We start from the raw sequence: 21,155 nt of genomic DNA on the forward strand, positions 1-21,155 counted from the left end.
TGTCATGGCTCCAGTAGCTGGTACCAATCTTCTGTTTCTTCTGGTGTGATTTTATAACTGTCAATGTACAATAAAAATGGGCAAAAACTAGCCAATCAGACTACATCAAATGACAGCACGTGTAAGGCCAAACCAGCTCATCTGCGTCCTCTCCTGCACACAGGTTACTTTGGCACAAAAACCCACGGCCAGAGGCCGGGCCACGTTGCCAGTCTTCTCTGCCCCCAGAGGCGTTTCTCTGGGTGGTCCGGTGCCCTCCTCCCTCCGGGGTGTCCTGTCTACTAAGCGTGTCTGGTTCACTGTGGTGAGGCCAGAGGACTCCCTCCCCTGCACCCCCAGGCCCTGCTGGGTCGCCAGGAGCAGCGAGTCTGCCCCCCACTCTCCCGGGCACGTGTGCTCTGCACAGCTTCAGAAGTCACAGAGAATCTGGAGAGAGGAAGATGCTTAGCTGAAAGTGTCGTGGCAAAATAAACCTTCGTAAAAGGGCACGTTAGCAGAGTTAGCTAGTGCTGTGTGGTGACTTGGGTCACCGGACAATACAGTTCAGAAGGAATCTTCAGACAGACCCCCTCATTCTACAAGTGGGAGGAAAGCGCGAGGCAGTGTCTCCCCAACCCCAGCTGACTGGTGGTGGAGCTAGGTCCAGAACTGCCTTCTGGGCCTGGCCCGTCCTCCCCCCACCCCCACCCCTCCTGTGAGGAGTGCTGCCTATTCAGCAGGGACTGGTCCCCACTGGCCACTCCCCCCAGGCCTGGACATTCCAACGGGCGCTCCATCTCCTTGGGGGGCATTTCCAAACACAGATCACTCGGGTGACTAATCCTTACGCCAACTATCTTGCCATGGAATGTTTCTTCTTTCAAGGATCTGTCTAGTTTCCTTTAATTTTATATATTCTAATGAGACAGTAAAAAATTAAAAAACAACTCAGTAAAAGGCAAGATTCAGGAGCATCATTTCCTAGAAGGGGAAACTGATTTACTCAGGAATTAGATACACTTCATTCTGACTTTTTATTCACCAAGGCATTTCACACAGAAGAGAAAACTCATGTATGCAGACACAATTTTAAAATACTTTCTAAAAGATGACACATGTTTTCTGACCCCTCTGATGACTCCACAGTTTTTCCTTTCATGATGAGAGGAGCCCCATGTTGATCCCACATAGGGTCTGGTTCTCCATGGAGTGGCTGTGTCCCTGGCATGGATGTCACCCTGACAGACTGCTCAGCTTGGCCTTTGAATGTGATATTGTGTTAAAGGATCGTACAGTGGACAGTTCTAGGGAGCAGAACCCTCAGAACCCTTTAGTGAAGACTTCGCTGAATTCATTGCAAACCCTTGCTTTCCCATGAGGCTCTACTGGAAACAGTACACACAGTAGCGGGGCAGCCGGCCAGAGAAGTGACTCTGGGTTAAAGACTCAGGGCACAGGGCACAGATGCCATGGAGCGCCGTGTAACTGCGGGGGAGGCAGGCAGAACACGTTTTCATCTAGAATGGGATTGAGAGTGAGGCAAGGCATACTGCTAGCAAGTTTTTGGATTTTTGTTTCTAAATTGACGTATAGTTGATTTACAATGTTGTGTTAATTTCTGCTGTACGGCAGAGTGACTCAGTTACACATATATCTATACATTCTTTTTCATATTCTTTTCCATGGAGCTCCATTACAGGATATTGAACATAGTTCCTTGTGCTATATAGTATGACCTTCTTGTGCCATCCTGTGTATTCTAGTTGGCATCTGCTAATCCCACCCTCTCACTCCCTTAGATGACAGTGTCTGGACTTCCTCTTCTGTTGCCCTTGACGTGACCTTGGTTTGTCTGCACAAGCTGACTACTCTTCAACACATGTGAATTTCCTTCAGCCCTTGGCTCCTTGGAGGTGCTAGTGGAGGGGAAGCCACCTTAGATTGTGGCTTCAAAGAGGAAACAACTTTCTGAATTGAAGCTGAAGTTTAGAAGATTCCTCAAGTCCCATTTGTGAAGTGCCTTCTGTGTTTTTTACCTTATAGATTTTCATGTTTGGGGAAAGGGGACAGAAGTTAAGTCCCTTCTTTGGGAAGATCTTATTTGGGAAGATTTGGGTAAACAGCGAATCTTAGTAGTATGTTTAACTACTAGTAGTACTAGGAATACCAGCAGCAGCAGTCACAACATGGCGAAAAAGAAAATAACTGCCTTCTTACTCAGTAGCGTGTTAGCAGATCACAGGTCTGTGTGGTGGGAGGCCCACTCCTCGGGCCGCACACGCTGAGCTCTAGGGGGGCACGGTGTGTCCATATCCACGCCCAGCCCCTCAGAGCTGCTTCAGCCAGAGAGAGCCAAAGTCCTAACCTGCCAGCACCCACAGCCTGCAAATGCAGCTACAGAAAAGTTAACCGCTCAGAGGAGAGCAAAGCGAGCAGACTTCAGAAGGGCCAGTACTCTGGTTGCCTGTTCCTCTTGGTGGCTGCCAGCAAGATTCCCACGTGGCATGGGAGTCTTCGCAGGCTTTGCCCCCTGGGGCTCCCGGCAAGTCTGCTGAGAGATTCCATCTGTTAAGAGAGCAGGATACGGACTATGTGGTTTGGAATGTGCCAGGCGCCTTAAAAATAGTGCTGGAGGAGGAGCACAGGCACCGGTCAGATTACACGTAAATATGAGCCTGAGCCTGTGCCCAGAGGATCGAGTTTCTGGGTCAGAAATCCCGGAGTTCTTCTCCTGAGCCCCTCCTCCTGCCCTTTCATCGAGAGTGCTCTTCGGCCTCAGCTGTGACATACCAGCCTCTATGAAAGAACGTGGGGTTTATATGCCAAGTACGTGGGCACAGGTGCTGACCCGATAAACCGCTTTGGAAAGAAGCGGTAGCAGAACTGGCCCGAACAAAATGGAAGCCATGGGAGATGAGGTCACAGGGAGGGAGGCAGAATGGAGCCCCGGTGAATGAGTAGCATTGCTGTTAGCTAGTAAGTAGCCACGTGGAAAGATTTTTGGTTTTTTGGTTTGATTTGGTTTTTGTTTGTGTATTGAGATAGTGAAGTTGTCTTTAGTGTGGAAAGTAATTTATACGCCACTTTCTCCGAAGATGTCCAGGAAATGAGCAGTGTGGTTGTTGTGGCACATGCCATGTAGGGGAAGGCTGGGGTGTGGATTCCCCAGCGATGACACAGGGAGGTGGTCGCGGTGTCGAGATGAACATGTGTCCTTAGCATGGGGACCACCAGGGAAGGTGTCAGCTGAACATAAACCGACTACATAGGACGAGGTGGATATGTTTGGTGACTAATCAGACTCTTAGGTGAGTGGGCAAAGGATGGTTTTGGGAACTCGGTGATGAAGGGGAAATATGTATTTTTGGAGGGAATCTCTGTGTTGTGTAAAACCTTTCTTGTGCATATGTGATGTGTGTGAGCATGTGCAGTGGTGGAGTGATTCTGGATGGCAGTTTCTGCCATCGCCTCTTTGTATTTTGGTTTTTCTAACACTGGAGTGGCAGCATCCTAGCAGCAGTTACTTGTCCACAGAGTTTTATTTCTTTTAATGTTTGCTTATTTTTATTTTTGGCTGTGCTGGGTCTTTGTTGCTGTGTGCAGGGTTTTCTTTAGTTGTGAGCGGCGGCTACTGTCTTGTTGGGGTGCTCGGGCTTCTCTTTGCCGTGGCTTCTCCTGTTGCAGAGCACAGGTTCTAGGGTGCACGGGCCTCAGTAGCTGTGGCATACAGGCTTAGATACCCTGTGGCATGTGGGATCTTCTCGGACCAGGGATAGAACCCGTGTCCCCTGCATTGCAAAGGTGGATTCTTAACCACTGGACCAGTGGGCAGCACATCATGCTTCAATATTAATGATGCCTAAGATTTTAATAGGACAGCGTTTCCATCTCTAAGAAACATGTCATAAAGGAGCTCGGCCTCCTCTGTCATTGCCATTTGGACATAAAGGCGTAAAAGATGGATTTTACCAATAATCGTTTTATTGAAGATTCCTGTAGGTATTTTAATGTAAAATGTAGCAGGCAGACCTTGTGCAGCTCCTCCAAGGCACTGGCGTCTGTTCAGTGAAGGAGCCCCAGGCCACTCACCCTAAGCATGCTGGGGGGAACCCGGAGGGAAAAAAAGAGAGGCTTCCCGACAGGGCAGGAAAAACTCTAACAAGAAAGTATGAACTCGTTAATTATGCAACTGAGAGAGACACTCATGGACTTAGGCAGTTAGTCCACAAAGCCGTGTGTGAGGCAGTCATGCATGACCGTCAGCATTGCCAGCTCTGATGCCCGCAGCTTCTAGAAAGTTGTCTAGAAGCCGCCTTGTGTGGGGCTGCCTCCTCTCGGCCTGGTTTGTGGCGCTGTGGTGGCCGAAGCCCAGGTGCTGGCACCGCGTAGCGACCCAGCTGCCAGGTTAGAGATGCGGGTGGGGCTCTGGGGGAGCTGCTGGGAGTCGCTCTCTGCACCTGCGGCTCTCTTGTCACTCTGAGCCCCTGCCTCGTGCACGGGTCTGTCCCATGTCTTCAGCTTGGGCCAAGTTCTCACTGCTACTGAACCCCTTCCTTTGTCCCACCAATCAGCTCGGGGGCTTCCCAAACAGAGTGTACCCACTAAACCCCTTCCTTTGTCTCACCGACCAGCTCGGGGGCTCCCCCAGAGTGTATCCACTAAACCCCTTCCTTTGTCCCACTGGTCAGCTCGGGGGCTCCCCCAAACAGAGTGTATCGATAAAAGAGCTTCAGGGTCAGCTTGCGCAGGTAGTCAGACCACATCAGGAAGGGGCGGAGAGATTGACAGACACTATCTGGAAGGTAAATGTGACCACCTTTTCTGTTCGCAGGGCCCCGAGAGAGGGAGGATGGGTGCTACTTTATAGGGAAGTATGCACCTCGGTCTCATGCACCAACTGGGCAGCCTGGGCTTGGGGCTGGAGGGCACGTGGATAAGGGCACCCGGTCAAGCTGCCCACCTCGGGGTGTCTCACAAAGATCACTGTCTACCTTCCTGCTGGAAAGCACGCTTTTCCATCCTGACATTCGTCAGTATGTGGTCTCAGGAGACGTGGCTTTGATCCCTGGTTCGGGAAGATCCCCTGGAGAAGGGAATGACAACCCACTCCAGTGTTCTTGCCTGGAGAATCTCCACGGACAGAGGAGCCTGGAGAGCTGCAGTCCATGGGGTTGCAAAGTAGGACACAACTGAGGGACTAACGCAACAGACAGGCTTGCCTACAGCCAGAACCAGTGAAGGGCCTTCCAGGCCGCCGGACATGAGAGTGTGTCCGTAATGTCCAGTGTCTGCAGATTGGTACATTTTGTCAATATCAGGTCAATTTTCTGCTAGATACATCGACAATTCACCCGTTGTATTAAAAAAAAGCTGCCACTAATTGGGCTGTGACCTTATCAGCTCTTTTAGCCATTTTAGAGTAACCTGGTCCTGGCGCAAAATCCTCATCCACTAAGCACCTCCCCAGAGTTCCCAGGACCTGGGATCACTGTCCCCAGGCCTCCAAGGTACGTGCCACCCGTGACACACCTGAGATGCAAACCCAGGCTCGATTGGCCATGACTGCCTCTCAGACCTTTTTGTGTTTGTTCCTGGAAGACATCTGTTATCTTTAAAAACAAAAACCAGATGATCTTGAGATGGCACCACGGTGTTCCAAATGCATGTCCTATGCACAGTAAGGTACCTGTATGTACTTACTCTGGCAAGGGATGTGCATGCCACCTAAGCCTCATGTTGTCTGTGGTTCTGCTCATCTAAATGAGCAGTTTTTAACTGATCAAGGGAGCACCTTCTGCCATGAAGCTCCGGGAGAGCCAAGCCAGGTGCCACTAGATGTGTCCCCTTTTTTAAAGTTATATTTACAGGTCAAGTTTCACATATTTTCACCAAAGAAAAGTAATTTCATATCACCTGAAGGCTAATCCCTAGAGAATTTAGCTGTTTTTTGTTTGTTTTTTTTTACATTGCACCAAAAATCATGTTTGAAAGTGAGTTTATCCCTGAAGGTGCTTGCTGTCAGCAGAACCACAGGGTCCTGGTGTTTCTAATACTGGATTCAGGATAAAGGGCTGTGGGGTGAAGACTCTCCCAGCCTCGGCTGGAGGCACTGAGCAGTCATCCCGGCTTGTTCAAAGGGGAAGGGAAGGGGTCTCCTCACTTCCCTGAGAGCCAGGGACATGACTCTGAGACTTGGGAAGTGCACGGGATCCTGGAACAGGAGAAGGCAGCAAGGGCCTTGGAGGAAGAGGGAGCAGAGCGAGCCAGTCAGGAAGGGATGTTTCTAAGAGGTAATAGATCAAAAAATAAACTAAAAGAATAGACCCTCTCAGAGCTGTGCCTCCAGGAGCCAGTCCTGGGGCACCTCAGGGGCACCTGCCTGGCACTGGGCACACATGGCGGGGATCAGTTGCACTCGACAGCTGAAACCTCACCAGGGTCAGTCAATGGCCTGAGATAACACACAAATCGCAGACACCAGGCTTCCAGCAGCCCAGCTGCCCCCCTCCTGTCCAGCTCCATATCCACAGGGGACAAAGCCAGTGCTGGGATTCAGGGCTGTGAAGCGTGTGAGTGAAATTGCCTGTTTTTCATGTTATCTGGGATAGCTTCAGGTGCCAAGGTCTGGTGTCAGCACCCAACTTAGTACTTTCTCTAGTATTTTAGGGAAACAAAACCAAACCCACCTGTGGGTTTTTGACACCAGAGGGGGTGTTAGGGTAATAGCAAGACTGGTGTTCTAGCCCTTTCTGGTCACTGGAGCAAAAGACTCTCAGTCTGTATATCACTTTAGCCCCCATGAATGCTATTCCTGCGCCCTTATGCACCCCATGTGCAGCAGAGCACTAGCTTGTCATTCTGTCTGGGGCTGTGGGAACCCTGGGGCCCAGCACGTCCAAGGGGAACGACTCCCACTTACTCTGCCTGGACACCTGCAATGTGCCAAGGCACAAGGTACCAGCCCCAGAGTGCAAACAGGGTCTGCCCCTGGGTCAGCTGGGAGCCCTGCCTCCAAGAGACAGTCTCCTGAAGGGGGGGTCTAAGGAGCATCAAAAAACCGCAGGAGAAACTCCACGATGAGAAATGATGCCCACCCCTCCCCTGGAAGGGGGCATTCTCCTATGAGTCAGGAAGCGCCTGGGGCTTTGTGAAGAGTGAGTCTCTAGAGGAGTTTACTAAACGCAGGGAGTGGGGGGCGGGGGAAGGTTTCTGAGTTTCCCATGCCAGGCGGAATGGCCGCTGGCAGACTCAGTTTGGTGGCAGGAGGGGACAGCCCCCGTCACGGCGCCTCTCTGCTTCGTCCAAGGTGGAGGAGGAGCGCCGCTGCGCCCTGCGGCGGCGGGACCGGGAGGCGAGCGGCCTGGCCCTGCAGAGCTCGTCGCACGAGCGCGCCTGCGGCGACGACAAGCACCTGCTGCAACAGGAGCTGCGCTCCCTGAAGCAGAACCTCTTCCTCTTCTACGTCAAGCTCAGGTGGCTGCTCAAGCACTGGCGCCAAGGGAGGCAGGCGGAGGACGACGCGGAGGACTTCATGGAGGTAGCTCGCCCCGGGAGTTCCTTTGTATGGGGTTTGTTCTCGACTGTCCGCCTACCCACCCTACTCCGCACACAGTCATGTTCTGATTATCTCAGGTTATTTTCTCAAGCCCAGTCCAGGCAGAGCAAAGGCAGTGGGGTTGTCCAGTGCTGCCCAGGGAGCTCGTCTGAAGAGCACGCTGGTCGGTAACTCCCTTCTGCAGCCATGCTTTTTGCTGATGGATGAATTCGTTATCACCCCTGAGTCCTTCACTGGTTCATTCCACAGTGATGGTTTGCAAACCTGGCTCTAACGGGGTCTCTCTGAGCTCCAGAAGGAGCTTTCTCACAGCCCCTGAAATCTGTACATGAGGCATATACCTACTTAGGTCTCAATTCCCAGGTTCACGGCAGAACCAGAGCTACTTGCCTCCTGATTGATGGTTATTGATTAAGGCAGAGTGGCCTTCAGCTCTGCAGGCTCCTCTCTGGCCATGCTTTCTGGCAAGCACAGGGCTGGAGCTGCTGGTGTCGGCTGCTCTGGCTGCCTCGTCGGCTGTTCCAGGGCCCCGTGGGGATTGGTTCCTCTTAGCCCCCAAAGACCCTCTGCTCCCACTCCTCAGCAGTGTGTGCAGTTTTAAGACATTCTGGGAATGGGGAGATACAATGATACTCTTGCCTCAGGGTGGAGAACTTCTTCAAAAATGAAATCAGCCTGCTTCAAGATAGACATGACCTAGAAAACCATCATTAAGCAAAACCTGGAAGTAGTTGTCAAGTTTTCTATTGATCAGTACTTTGGAGGTCCTCCTCCTCTCACAGTGACTGAGGGCAGGAGTGATTTATAAATAGTAAATATTTCAAATCTCCTCTGTGTGAGGTTTAGATGGAGAAAGTGGCCAATGAGTGAAGTGGTCACTATGAGCCTCTTAGGGAGAGAGGGCTGAGAAGTGAAGTTGTGATAACCCCTGAAATGGGTGATGAACCTCAGACATTAAAACTCAGGCTGAGGGCAGAAGAATTCGGCTGTGATTGTCCCCTCCTGCCATTTCAGAGCGAGCTTCCAGAGACCTTCCCCAGGCTAGGGGAGCTTGGCGTCCAGGGGGACACAAAGGCGGACAGTCCAGACCGAGATGACGATGGGCCAGGCTGTGGCTTCTCCCTGGGAGAGCGCTCTCCGCAGATGGGTGACCACGGATCGTGGCTGCAGCCCACAGACGGGGGGCAGCTCTACAGGCAGGTGGGTGCTGGTCTCAGCTCCTCATTCTCCCGGCACTGGGGACAAAAGACCCCCTAGCCTGTCCCTGACCCTGTTCACGCACTGGTGTTCCCAGGGGCAGAGAGCTCTGGTTTACTTGGCTCATTCACATAGATGAGGACACAGTAAGGGCACATCGATTGAGTCCCCTCAAGGCCAGTGAGTGTGCCTCGGGGAAGAGGGGGGAACAGTACTGGATAAGGTGGCTCGTGTCTTATATAGAGGGCGACCACTCTTCCAAGGAGATGGTGCCCTCATCATGGCCACTTAGGGCTGTGTATGTTGTTTGCTGGTGGGCAACGTAATGCAGGAGGAGAAGCAAGCTTGTCTGTCTGTCTTTTTATCTCCAAATGTGTATAGTGCTTCAGGTTGTTTTTAAGCCACACAAAACGTAATGTCCCCAGTACAAATACTGGATGGCACTTGAAGCAAAAATGAAAGCGTGTGTAAAGATAGGTGGGGTTTCCATGTGGAACCTTAAGTAACTATCAGTGTTGCCAAAAGCCCCGTTTATTTTTATAAGCAAACAGGCCCCTGCTGGATAAGCCAGGAGATGCTCTGGGTGCCCCAGGTTGGCTGTGCTTTTCTGCAAAACGGAAGCTGTGATGGGTTTGGAGTGCCGGGATCCTGCCTGCGGGGCTAAAACTTTTTTGCTCCCGGGCTTCCTGGCCTGAGACTTTCCTGACCTCATGTTGCTTCTTTGAGGGTCTGGCAGGTAGAGCCTGGATCTGGGGACAGGCGCAGGGTGGGGTGACCCTGGGCGCAGCTGCAGTCTCCCCATCACAGCCAGTTCAGGCCCTGCCTGCACACCGCACTCCACAGTTGCAGCCTCTCCCTCTGCCCAGAGCATGTGGTGTGTCTGTCGGGGGTGGGGGGGGTGGTGTGTGTGTGGATAGGATGGTTAGGATGGCAGCAGAGCGTGGGCTCGGGTCAGATGAGGAAAGTGACACCTCCCTAGCTCATGCCTGGGGGAGCGTTCCCCCTTTCCCTACCTTCTCTCTGTGTACAACTCAGATTTTCACAGTTGAAGTCCTGATTTCTATGCGTACCTTCACCTTCATTCTCCCAGACTAACAGGACTCAAGAAAGAGGTTATATTTTCAAAGGGACTTTTAATCACCATTATTAGGAAGTCTGTCATGAGGCCGTGGGGGAGATTTTTTCACTCATGGAATGAGTCTTCCAGCAAAGATCTAATTAGAAAATAAAATGCTCCTTTGCAGAACATCCCCTAAAATCGACCAGTTTTATTAGTTTTTAAAAGTGGTGCTGTCAGGCAGTCCCACAGTATATCTGTGACTCACACAGAATTCCTCATTGGCTGCTTAACCACAGACCCGCTGCCTCTAAGAGCATGTGTAGGGTGTTTCCCACGTGCGCATCCAAATGCTTTGGGAAAGGGGGAAAATGTAACACAGCTGGTTTCCCAAACAACAGTCATGGAAGATTTTCCTTGAGATGGAGACCTATGGAAAGTCACTCAGCTGGAACCTCCCATTCTGTGCATCTTAACTCATCTTTGCTGCTGCCTCCCTCTATCATTCATGTCCAAGGACTTACGCTTGAAAAGTGGAGGTGGACCGCTGTGTCCCCACTTTGCACAGAGGCATGCAGATGGGCTAATGGGGGTGGTGTCCACGTGGGCAGAATCACATCTGCCTTTAATGGGCCTGTCTGCCCACGGCAGTCCAGTGCACAAGGCTGTCCATCTGCAGACACAAGATTAATGAGTTCTACTGTAAGCGACAGCTGGTGCCTGGCAGTGCGCTTCTCGGGAGGGAGGTCTGTCCATCCTGTACCAGCCAGGCAGCCTGGACGCGGGAGCCGGGCACGTGTTGCAGGGAGTGGCCCCTCAAGCCGCACCCGCCTCAGAAACTCTGAGGGCCTCCCAAGGCGATGCAGAGTGGGAAATGTGACCTGACTTCTTTCCCAAGGATAAATTAGCAGGGGATAGAATTTCCCAGGCCTTGCCTTGTGTCACAGTGAACAGTCTCACAGCTGAACAGGGTGGATGGCAACATTTATCATGTTAAAGGAGCTTTAAAAAAATTGTATGTATCAAGTCAGCGTTGGAAATACTTCATTAAAAAGCATCAGATTAGAAAATGTTTGGCTCTGCGAACATTCCCCACATACTGACGAGGCAGCAGGGACCCACCTGTCCTGGAGGCAGTGAGCACTTGGAGTTCGCCCAGCCTTCTGCAGGGTCCCAGGCTGGGGCCAAGCACCAAGATGCCTGCGACTGTGTTGAGCTTCAGAGGCCCACACTGCTACAGCCAAGTATGCTTTTGATAGTAGTAATTCCTGGAATCAGGTTTTTAAACACAGGGTGGTTAATAGTGCCAGAAGTATGACCCTGGGGTTCCAACAGTCAGTGTTCCCAGAATTGAATTAAGTCGTTAAAAGAAAAGTCACTTTTTCATTCAGGAATGTGACATAATACTCTTTGTTAAAGTGTCTAAGTGTAAGTGTGGAGAGGGCAATCTAATGCAATTATGAAAAAGTGAAAGTGTTTAGTTGCCCAGTTGTGTCCGACTCTTTGCAACTCCATGGACTATAGCCTGCCAGTTCCTCAGTCCATGGAATTCTCCAAGCAAGAATACTGGAGTGGGTTGCCATGTCCTTATCCAGGGGATCTTCCTGACTCAGGGGTCAAACCCAGGTCTCTTGCACTGCAGGCAGATCCTGTACCATTTACTATGTTTTGTGTTCAAGTCTTCAACTGCCACTGGTCCCTGAGAGCCCTCCTCAGGATCCAGCCTGAGGACAGTGGGCAATCTGCTCCCTGGGCCTTTGTCACTGACCTGGGACTCAGAGGCCCCCCAGCTCAAAGCCAGCCTTTCGCTGTAGACAGAGTGCCTTTGGCTCCAGGGCATCCTGGGCCTGCACTCACCTGGTGCCTAGTAGCCTACTCGCTGGCAGCCCATTCTTTCTACTCTGCCCAAGATATAGAAACTTCCAGAAACAGCACTTCCACACATCTGATTTTATTTTTTAAACAAGAAGGCATTTCTCTTGAGCCTTGATAGCTTTTGTTTCACTTTCGTATGTTGCACCAGATTCATTCTTCAGACTCTGCAACTTTATAGCCTCACCTAAGAGACATGCAACTCTGTGAAAGTAACCAGACCAGAGTTTATGATTAGCAAACACTTTATTTTTGCTGTTTATTTTTGTTCCTGTTACTGTGAAAGTAGCATGTGTTCAGGGCATGGAAATTCACAAGTAACCAAAGTTTCCTGAGGAAATACTCTCGGCCCCAGCCCCACCTCCCTGACCTACCTGTGGCTGGCAGGTAGTTTGTGACACACCTTTCCAAGTGTTGTGGCACAAGCTCTGATACACTAATGAGCTTGCCAGTAATCAGTTCGTTCTTCCTATCTGGCCACTTGACTTCCATCACTCTTGCCGTGGTTTCTTTGAAGCCTTTGGCGACAGTCCTGGGTCTGTACCTTGTTCAATCTGTGTCCATTTGTCCTCTCACACACCCACCTTTACTCTTCCAAGGCCCTCAGTGAAAATGATGGGAGACCTGCAGGCACGGAGTCCGCCTGGTCCAGGTCACCCAGTGTATTCACAGCCGGTAGACACGTGAGTTCTGTCCACAGACGAGTCCATCATCTCTGCCAGCTTCCATCAGAGATTATATTTTCATAGCCAGTCTTTAAATGACTCATTCTCCTTTCTCTATGAGGGATAATGGTTTTAGAAAAGAATCTTTAATCTGTATGTAGTAATGAAGGTAAGAATGACAAATGGCTTATTTGTTAAAATGTTGCTGGATTAAAGTGTTGTAGAGGCTTCCTAGGTGGTGCAGTGGTAAAGCCTGCCTGCCAGTGCAGGAGATAGAAGAGATGCAGGTTCGATCCCTGGGTCAGGAAGATCCCCTGAAGTAGGAAATGGCTCTCCATGCCAGTATTCTTGTCTGGAGAATCCCATGGACAGAGGAGCCTGGGGGGCTACAGTCTCTGGGGTTGCCTTTGGATGTGACTGAGAGGCCAAGCACACACAGATATGTAAAGATAACCTTTCTGGCTAATCTCAGTAAAGGATGACTTGGCGCCCCTGCTGGTGAAGGAGTTACTTTTATTGAACCTGCAAGAGGCCCCCCTCTTTATATGTATCAAATAGGAACTATGGATGGGTGTGTATGTGGAAGTGGGTGGGGGGTGGTCAGGGCAACCAACCACAGCATTCCAGACTCTGCCTAAGTGAGTTTGAGGCAGAGGCCAGCACCTCTGTTTTGTGATTGACTTTTTGTGGGTCAGCCCGTAGCAGCAGGTCAGTACCTCTGTTCCAATTTTAGATTACACCTGTCTCCAAAGTCAGTGGCTCTGATGCAGCAGAGTGGTTGATGTTAAGTATAGCTCTTTCACAGAATTACTTATATGCATGTCTTAGAAATCTTAAGCAAAAGTGAGTCTGTAAAATAGCTGGTGTTGCCTCACCAACTGGTCTGCTACCTTTCTATAAACTTCTTTTCAATTTCTATTAACATGTGTCCTATAATTGGATAGGGCTTCCCTGATAGCTCAGTTGGTAAAGAATCCACCTGCAATGCAGGAGACCCTGGTTTGATTCCTGGGTCAGGAAGATCTGCTAGAGAAGGGACAGGCTACCCACTCCAGTATTCTTGGGCTTCCCTTGTGGCTCAGCTGGTAAATAATCCACCTACAATGCAGGACCCCTGGGATCGATCCCTGGGTTGGGAAGATCCCCTGGAGAAGGAAAAGGCTACCCACTCCAGTATTCTGGCCTAGAGAATTCCATGGACTCTATAGTCCATGGGTTTGCAAAGAGTCAGACACAACTGAGTGACTTTCACTTATAATTGGATAACAGTCCTACTGGCGGCCAAAGCCCAACCTTGAACCTGTTATTTTAACACTTCATAGCACAAACTCCTGATGCCTGCTGGGTTTTTTTTTCGAGCTTGAAAGGACTGAAATGCTCTTAGAATTGAGAAGGAAATTGTGGAAACAGTTGATCCTGCTTCTTTGTAAGAAGACCAATAAGCTGACCTTAAAGAAATTGGGAAGTTGGCCTTTTTAATTACAATTGCCCATAGTTTCCAGAAGGGCTTCCCTGGTGGCTCAGAGGGTAAGGTGTCTGCCTGCAATGCAGAAGACCTGGGTTTGATCCCCAGGTCAGGAAGATCCCCTGGAGAAGGAAATGGCAACCCACGCCAGTACTCTTGCCTGGAAAATGCCATGGAGGGAGGAGCCTGGTGGGCTACAGTCAATGGGATCACAAAGTCATACACAACTGGGCAGTTTCACTTTTTGTATACTTACCAGATATATAAGCTAAAAGGTTGTAGAGCTCAGCACCTGGCACAGCAGGTTTCGAAAGCTCTTTATCTAAGAAGACTTTCACCTGAAGACCTAGTCTTGATTCCATCCTTGACTTGCCTTGGGTCTTTCTACCAAAAATATAGCCCAGCAAACGGCCACCACTGGCAGAAGTGAGAAGAGTAGCTTCTAGGTGTTCTTTCAGGAGGGCTACTGTTGTTTCCCTTGATGTGGGGGATGGAATTTGCTTCACAGAGATTAGCCATCTTTGCTTGTTCGTTTACTTTTGGCTGTGCTGGATCTTCATTGCAGCAGGGAGGGGCTCCTCTCTGGCCTGGCCTGGGCTTCTCAGTGCAGTGGCTGCCCATGTGAAGCACAGGCTCCAGGCAGGCGGGCTTCAGCAGCGGTAGCACTCAGGTTCCGTAGCTGCAGTTCACAGGCTCTAGAGCACAGGCTCTGCAGCCTGTGGGACCTTCCCGGAACCAGGCATCAAACCCATGTCTCCTGTATTGGTGGGCGGATTCTTAACTACTAGACCCCTAGGGAAACCCTAGATTAGCTATCTTTAAAATTAAGGCTTGGGAAGGGTCATGATGCCCGAATTCACGTATGCTGGCAGGCTTGTCCAGTCTTGGGTAGCACAGGCAGACCCGGGTTGCAGTCAGGCTCCACACTTCCTCACGGCCAGACAGGTTCCCCGTTGCTGTGGGTCCTCCCCTGTGACAAGGGCACGTGCCAGTGTGCACTCAGGCTCGATGTGAGATGCAAGCACTGTCCTGTAGGTGAAGGATCATCACACCCCTAGCCCACTGGAAACTACTAGTGTTAGTTACCATCACTGGGTTTCTGTGTGTATAACAGTCAGTTGTAAGGATCAGTGCCTGTTTACGGCTCATTCTGGGTCTTCAGAAGTTTCCTCTTGGACATAGTTCGTGCCGCTGTTCTCCAGTGGCAGAACTAGGTTGGCTGCGTTGCGGGACACACACTGCACCCAGGTGACAATGGTAACAGGGACCAATAGCATCGATTCTCTGGGCTCTTGTCCCCTTTGGCCACCTTCACCCCAAAGCAAGTTTGAGCTTATCCCATGATGATTAAATATAATACTGGTATAACAGGACATTATATTGATTGCTCTGGCCCAAATGTGCATGAAAACATTAAGGCTTGATTTTATTTAATCTGATATCAATTAATGCCAAAAAGTACTTACTTCCAGCAGAAGCAAAATTTCAATCTGCAAAAGGACAGTCATGTGAACCCTGCTTTCAAGGAGCACAAAATTCTGGTCCTGATGTTGTCACAACTGTTTGTTAGAGAAGAACCCCAAAGCTGACCACATACATGACTTGGGGTTCAAAGGAAGGTATTGATCACATGTGACTTATTATGTGGTTTTCTGCTTTTTCTTCAATGAAACAGAGACAACTGCTCCAAAGTTTGGATAAAAATTATTACTGTGGTTTTATGTTTAAAATAGTTTGACTTGAAAAGTAGTAATTTTTTAAAAACCTAAAATCCAATGATGAAAAATCAAATCTATCATAAAATAAACATAATTTTTTAGCAAACAAATTCTATACTTCAGTCGCTCAGTTGTGTCCGACTCTTTGCGACCCCATGAATCACAGCATGCCAGGCCTCCCTGTCCATCACCAACTCCCGGAGTTCACTCAAACTCATGTCCATCAAGTCGGTGATGCCATCCAGCCATCTCATTCTCTGTTGTCCCCTACTCCTCCTGTCCCCAATCCCTCCCAGCATCAGAGTCTTTTCCAGTGAGTCAACTCTTCGCATGAGGTGGCCAAAGTATTGGAGTTTTAGCTTTAGCATCAGTCCTTCCAATGAAGGAAGATGTATATTTGTGAAAAGACTGTTATAACACCTCACTCACTCGTACTTAAAACTTTTAAATACTCTTGGTGTAGAGTTTAAAGAAACTTCTGCATTGATTACAGTTTCACACATTTTATGAATATCTCGTTGAGAACTTATATTTTGATGGTTGGAAAGAACATACAGGATTTTTAGGTTTTCTACTTGCCAAGTTTTGCAAACGTTACCTGTACTCTCAGTGCCTCTTAGAGCTGTTAAAAGTGAAAATTGGTTTTCATGGTGAGGAAAATCAAAGAGCAATAAATGCTAACAGACCTTTCCACCTGACCAAAAGTCTACTGTATCTAATACTAAAACTTTTCATATAAATTATGGAGAAAACTATGGTGTTTTCAGTGATAAAGTTCATGTTAAGGAGTTTATCTTTTCTAACATCCAAACATATATCCAGAGTATCATAAATTCTTCCCAAGCATGGCTAACCATGTTTGCATATGTACATGTGTGTTTCATTGATTGACTAGATGGTTTTAGAAGCATGATTGCCTCTTGCCTCTTGAGCTGATGGAAGAGAGAAGGCTGCTGGGCATGCGGATCCCAGGCCCGCTGCCCTGGGATGGGAGGTTTACCAAGGAGGGGGGATTCTTCTGAGCATGAGGGGCTCTGTCTTCCAGTGGTACAGACAACCTGCCTCCAGCAGGACTGAGAGAGCTTTTAAGTCCTCCTGTCATCACCGACTCGATGGACATGAGTTTGAGTGAACTCCAGGAGTTGGTGATGGACAGGGAGGCCTGGCATGCTGTGATTCATGGGGTCACAAAGAGTCGGACATGACTGAGCAACTGAACTGAACTGTCTCATAAATATACCAAAGAGGATTGCCTTGAGACCATTCAGGGAGCTAGCAATGGGCTTTAGGTTTTCTCCCTCTGGTTTCTAGAGATGGGCTAATGTGGCTTTTATTATCCAGGTACCATCATTGATTCAGGGTGTATTAATGAATTTGGACAAACCTTCTGATATAATGCCCATGCTGAAGCGTACTGAGATAGCAATCATGGCTTTGAAATGTGTGTTCATAGAACTAGATAGGTATTATTGGAAGATACAAAATCTTTTTAAGTTAGGTAGAGCAGGTTAGTAATAAGAATCCGTTCATTTACCAGACCTGTTTGCATGCTTCCCGTGAGCTGAGCACCAGAAATGTGGAAGGTGGTCAGCCTTTGACAGCTTGGAGGTGGGGGGACAGGGGAGGCACAGGATAAACAAGTAGGCACAGTAGTTATTCCTGCCATAAGTGAGCAGAAAAGAGATTCTGGTCAGTGACACTATTTCGAGGGACGACAAGGAAGCCTTCACTGGCATGTTAAGCCTTTTGGTTTTAACTGTTAGACCTAAAAGTCACCCCCACCCCATGACTCTGCTTTTTGCATATATGACCTCTTAGTAACTACAAGTCGGAGACGAACCACCACGTTGATGAGACACATGAGCCCTTTATTAATTCCCTTCTGGCTCAACAGCTGGCACTCGAGTGACGGCACACAGAGGGGAGTTTATCTCGTTACTCCTGTTGTCAGCCAGAGCTGTGAGGTCTGAAGTCACGCAGAGCACCCGGGCGGCCTTGACTCGGTTCCCCGGGCCTCCCTCAGCTTCTTCTCATCTCTACTCCAGGTGTCCGTGGTTCCAGCCTCCACATCCAAGGAGCCCTTAGCAGCATCGGCCCAGTGGCCCTCGAGCAGCCGGGGGACCCACTCTCCCCCTAACTGTGCAGATTCCCACCACAGCCCCATACCAGCCCCCGTCCCGTGCTGGCCAGGCCCCTGTCCTCACCCTCATGAGATGCAGAGCCGCCCTCGTGTCCCCACAGGTGGCGGAGACCCAGCCGCTGTTCTGCGCGCTCAAGGCGCTGCTCGAGGAGCTGCGCGCGGAGCTGCGGGAGGACGCGCGCGCACGCCAGCGGCTGCAGCAGCAATACGCGGGCGACAAGGCCGCCTGGGATGTGGAGTGGGCCGCGCTCACGTGCCGCCTGGAGCAGGTACGGCCCGGCCTCCTCTCTGACCGCAGGGAGGGTCTGGATCCCAGGGCCTGGCTGGGAAAGAGGGGGCGAGGAGAAACCGGCGCAACGGCCTCGGGCACCTGGGAAGTTCCCCGCCTTCCTGCGGTGCCATCCTTCCCTCTTCCCTCTCCCAAGGTGAAACACGGCCCCCACCCAGCAGTGTTTCAAATGCAGCGTTTGTTTCCCCAGTCTGTGTAGAACAAGGTTGTCTCTTTTTTATTATAAAGTTTATTTAAAAGCAGAAGAGTTCACCCATTCCCTACTCACTTCCCCTGGCAGCTCCTAATCTGTTCAGTGTATCCATGAGTTTCATCTGTTTACTTATAGATTCCACATCTACTTGTGATCACACAGTATTATCTGTCTCTCTGATTTCAATTAGTATGATGCCCTTGAGCTCCACCCAGTGTGCTGCAAATGGCATGATTTTGTTCTTTTTCATGACTGAGTAGTATTCCATTGTATATATGTACCACATCTTTTTATCTTTATTCGTCCATGAACATTTACATTGCTTCTGTAAATGGTGCTGCTTGGAACTTGGGGGTGCAGGTATCTTTTCGCATGAGTGTTTTCTTTTCCTTCAGATAACAGGTACAGAAAAAATGCTCTATTACTGATCCTCAGGGAAATGCAAATCAAAACTACAATGAGCTGTCACCTCACAGCTGTTGGAGTGGCTCTTTTCAGAAAGACTAGAAATAGCGAGTGTTGGTGGGGAGAAAGGAGCAAGGATGTCCTTATTGCCACCGAAGCCTGACTAGCATGAAATGGTGATCAGAGTACATGGCCATCATTCAGACAGAAGCAAAGAAAAGGCAGATTGTGGTTATCTCTTAAAAAAAAGCAAATGTTTTCCGTTAGATTTCTCCCAGTGCTGGGAAGACCTTCTAGACCTCCCACTACACGTGCCCTAGAAGTCTGATGGGTCGTGCTGTTCTTATTCACACGGGAGAAGTGAAGGCCCCAAGGAAGCGTGTTGTTGCAGATCGCAGAGGCTTCACTGAGAGTGGAGACGGGAGCAGAGCGGAGCACAGGGTCTCAGAGACTTAAGACCACGGCCCTGGTCGTTAAGATCAGGCTGCACCGGAAATGCTCTGTGTGCTTTCTCCCTGGAAACCTCTGAAAGTGGTCACTTCCTGTGTGGTATCTGCTTGCTCAGACTGCTTCTCTGGTGTCCCCCCATCATGGTGCGCCATCTCAGATAATCTCTTTTCTGGGAAGACTGTAATCAAGATTTTGTATCAGTTGGCCCCATCACGAGAGAAAAAAAACTTGCCTGGAGAGAAGATATCTTCCAAATTGTCTTGATGAAAGCTGAGAGGGCTTGTCCCGTCAGAAGAAGACAGCTTCTGCAATGCCCACGGGTTCACCTGCACTGCCACCAGGCCCACGGGGGCAGAAGTACCAGGCTCTGGAGGGGCCAAGGTACAGCTGCCTCTGCAGGGGCAGCGGCAAAGCACAGCCGGACCAGAGCTCCCGGTCAGGCTGGGCAAGGATGCAGCCGCTGACCCAGTTATAAATCCTGCCGACTGCCTGGTAGGAGCTTCTTACTAGATATTCTGTTTATCTTAGTTCACAGCCTGAAGAGCCAGCAGTGGAAGAGAAATGAGTAAGGATATTCTGATGAGCTGCCTTTAAGCTTACTTTAAAAATATGTTTATGGGAGAAACAGCTAAATATTTTCAGAAATGTAAGCATAGCCAAAAAGAGGAGGCATAATCTTTGAAATGAGCCAACTTCAAAACATTTCATCTTTGTTTTAGGGGAACCTGGTATCCACCCACACATTTGCTACAAATAAAGCCTCAGAGATAATCACTAAACACCAAGAAGTAAAGCTAGGACTTCAAACCTAGAAGCCAAGTGGTAATATGTAAAGATTTCATCTTCTGCCTCCAAACTGTTTAAAGTTTCTCAAACATTTGTGGCCTAGGGAACAATGAATGTGGGCTGATGCTAGTACATTTATTAGTGCCATCTTTGCCCATTTCTGCTTAAATGCAAAACAGCTGAATTCTATCCAGAGGGAAATATTTTCTCTCAGTGGAGGCCATGTTGTGTCAATCCCCAAATCTAATTCCTTCAAGTGACTCCTGAGTCAAAACATGCTTTGCCAGGGATCCCCCAACAGAAAAGACAGATCCTTAGGGGGTTCTCAGTACAGTGGGAGAGCAGACAAGGGCCAAAGTTAGTAACAGTGATTAAATGCCCTGCCAGACCTGTACACAGGCTCCCAGGAATGGGAGTGTGCAGGGCACACACCTCAGTCTGCAGGCTCAGGGCAGGGTTGTTTGTGAAAGTCCTGCTTAGAATGAATCTTGGAGGATGAACTGGAGTGGCTATATGGAAAAGGAGAGAAAGGAACATCATGATGACAGGAGCATGGCACACCCGAGCAGCTGCACTTCACCATGTATGAGTGGAAAGAATGTTCAAAGAATCAAAATGATCCTGATTTCCTCCTGGGAGTAAAGCATTTTGACCTGAATTTTAAGAAGTTATTCTGGTATAGAGGTAGAGAGTAGATTAGAAACCATTAGAATTGAATAGATTAACATGGGGCCATGGATAGACTTCAGGGATCTGCTTATCTAGAATAGGAAAAATGGTGTATCTTTGTGTTCATTAATCTGCACCAAAATTTATCACACTCACCAACAACAGTAAACCCCCAGTTCCCTCCTGTCCTTTGCACTGTTGTCAGTTTACTTCTACACATTCTGTAAACACACAATATGCTGCAACTATTTTTACCTTAGACAGTAGTATTTTAAAGTAATTAAAAATATAAAATGAGTTATATTTGCATTTATTTAGGATTTCCAGTCATTTCCAGTGTTCTTCATTTTTTGTGCAGATTTAAGTGTTTGCTGGTATATCATTCCATCTGCCCGAAAACTTCCTCTGTCATTTCTCGAAATGCAAGTCTGCTGACAGTAATTTTTTTTTAAGTTTCCATTTGTTGAAAAACCTTTTTCCCCCTGTATTTTTGAAAGATGTTGCTGAGTACAGGATTCTGGGGAGGTCAACACTGCCCCCCTCCAGCCCTTTCACAGTGTTACTCCATTGTCCCCTGACTTGCATAGTTTCCAAGGAGAGTTCTGCTGTTATTCCCATTTTTGTGCCTCCATGGGTGGTTTTTCTTCTGCCTCCAAGGTTTCCTCTTTGGTTTTGGGCAGTGTGCATGTGGTGTCTAGATGGGAGTTCTTTTGCT

At 49.1% G+C, this 21,155-nt stretch overlaps 1 protein-coding gene across 4 annotated transcripts in view; it reads left to right on the forward strand.

The window, feature by feature from the left end:
* The window catches only part of MTCL1 (microtubule crosslinking factor 1), a 116,749-nt gene that overhangs the window by 79,902 nt on the left and 15,692 nt on the right, over window positions 1–21,155 (forward strand). For 2 of the 4 annotated variants that reach the window (XM_088833508.1, XM_088833509.1), the window contains 4 exons: window positions 4,668–4,781; window positions 7,286–7,516; window positions 8,549–8,734; window positions 17,750–17,917. In XM_088833508.1, coding sequence (XP_088689634.1) covers window positions 4,668–4,781; window positions 7,286–7,516; window positions 8,549–8,734; window positions 17,750–17,917 — 699 coding nt within the window. The remainder of the gene's footprint in view (window positions 1–4,667; window positions 4,782–7,285; window positions 7,517–8,548; window positions 8,735–17,749; window positions 17,918–21,155) is intronic. The other 2 variants (XM_055417187.2, XM_055417189.2) reach the window with 1 other exon arrangement.

Source organism: Moschus berezovskii, chromosome 28 (assembly GCF_049115385.1).
Source record: "Moschus berezovskii isolate FMDL1 chromosome 28, NW_MosBer_1.0, whole genome shotgun sequence".
NCBI classification, from domain to species: Eukaryota; Metazoa; Chordata; class Mammalia; order Artiodactyla; family Moschidae; genus Moschus; species Moschus berezovskii.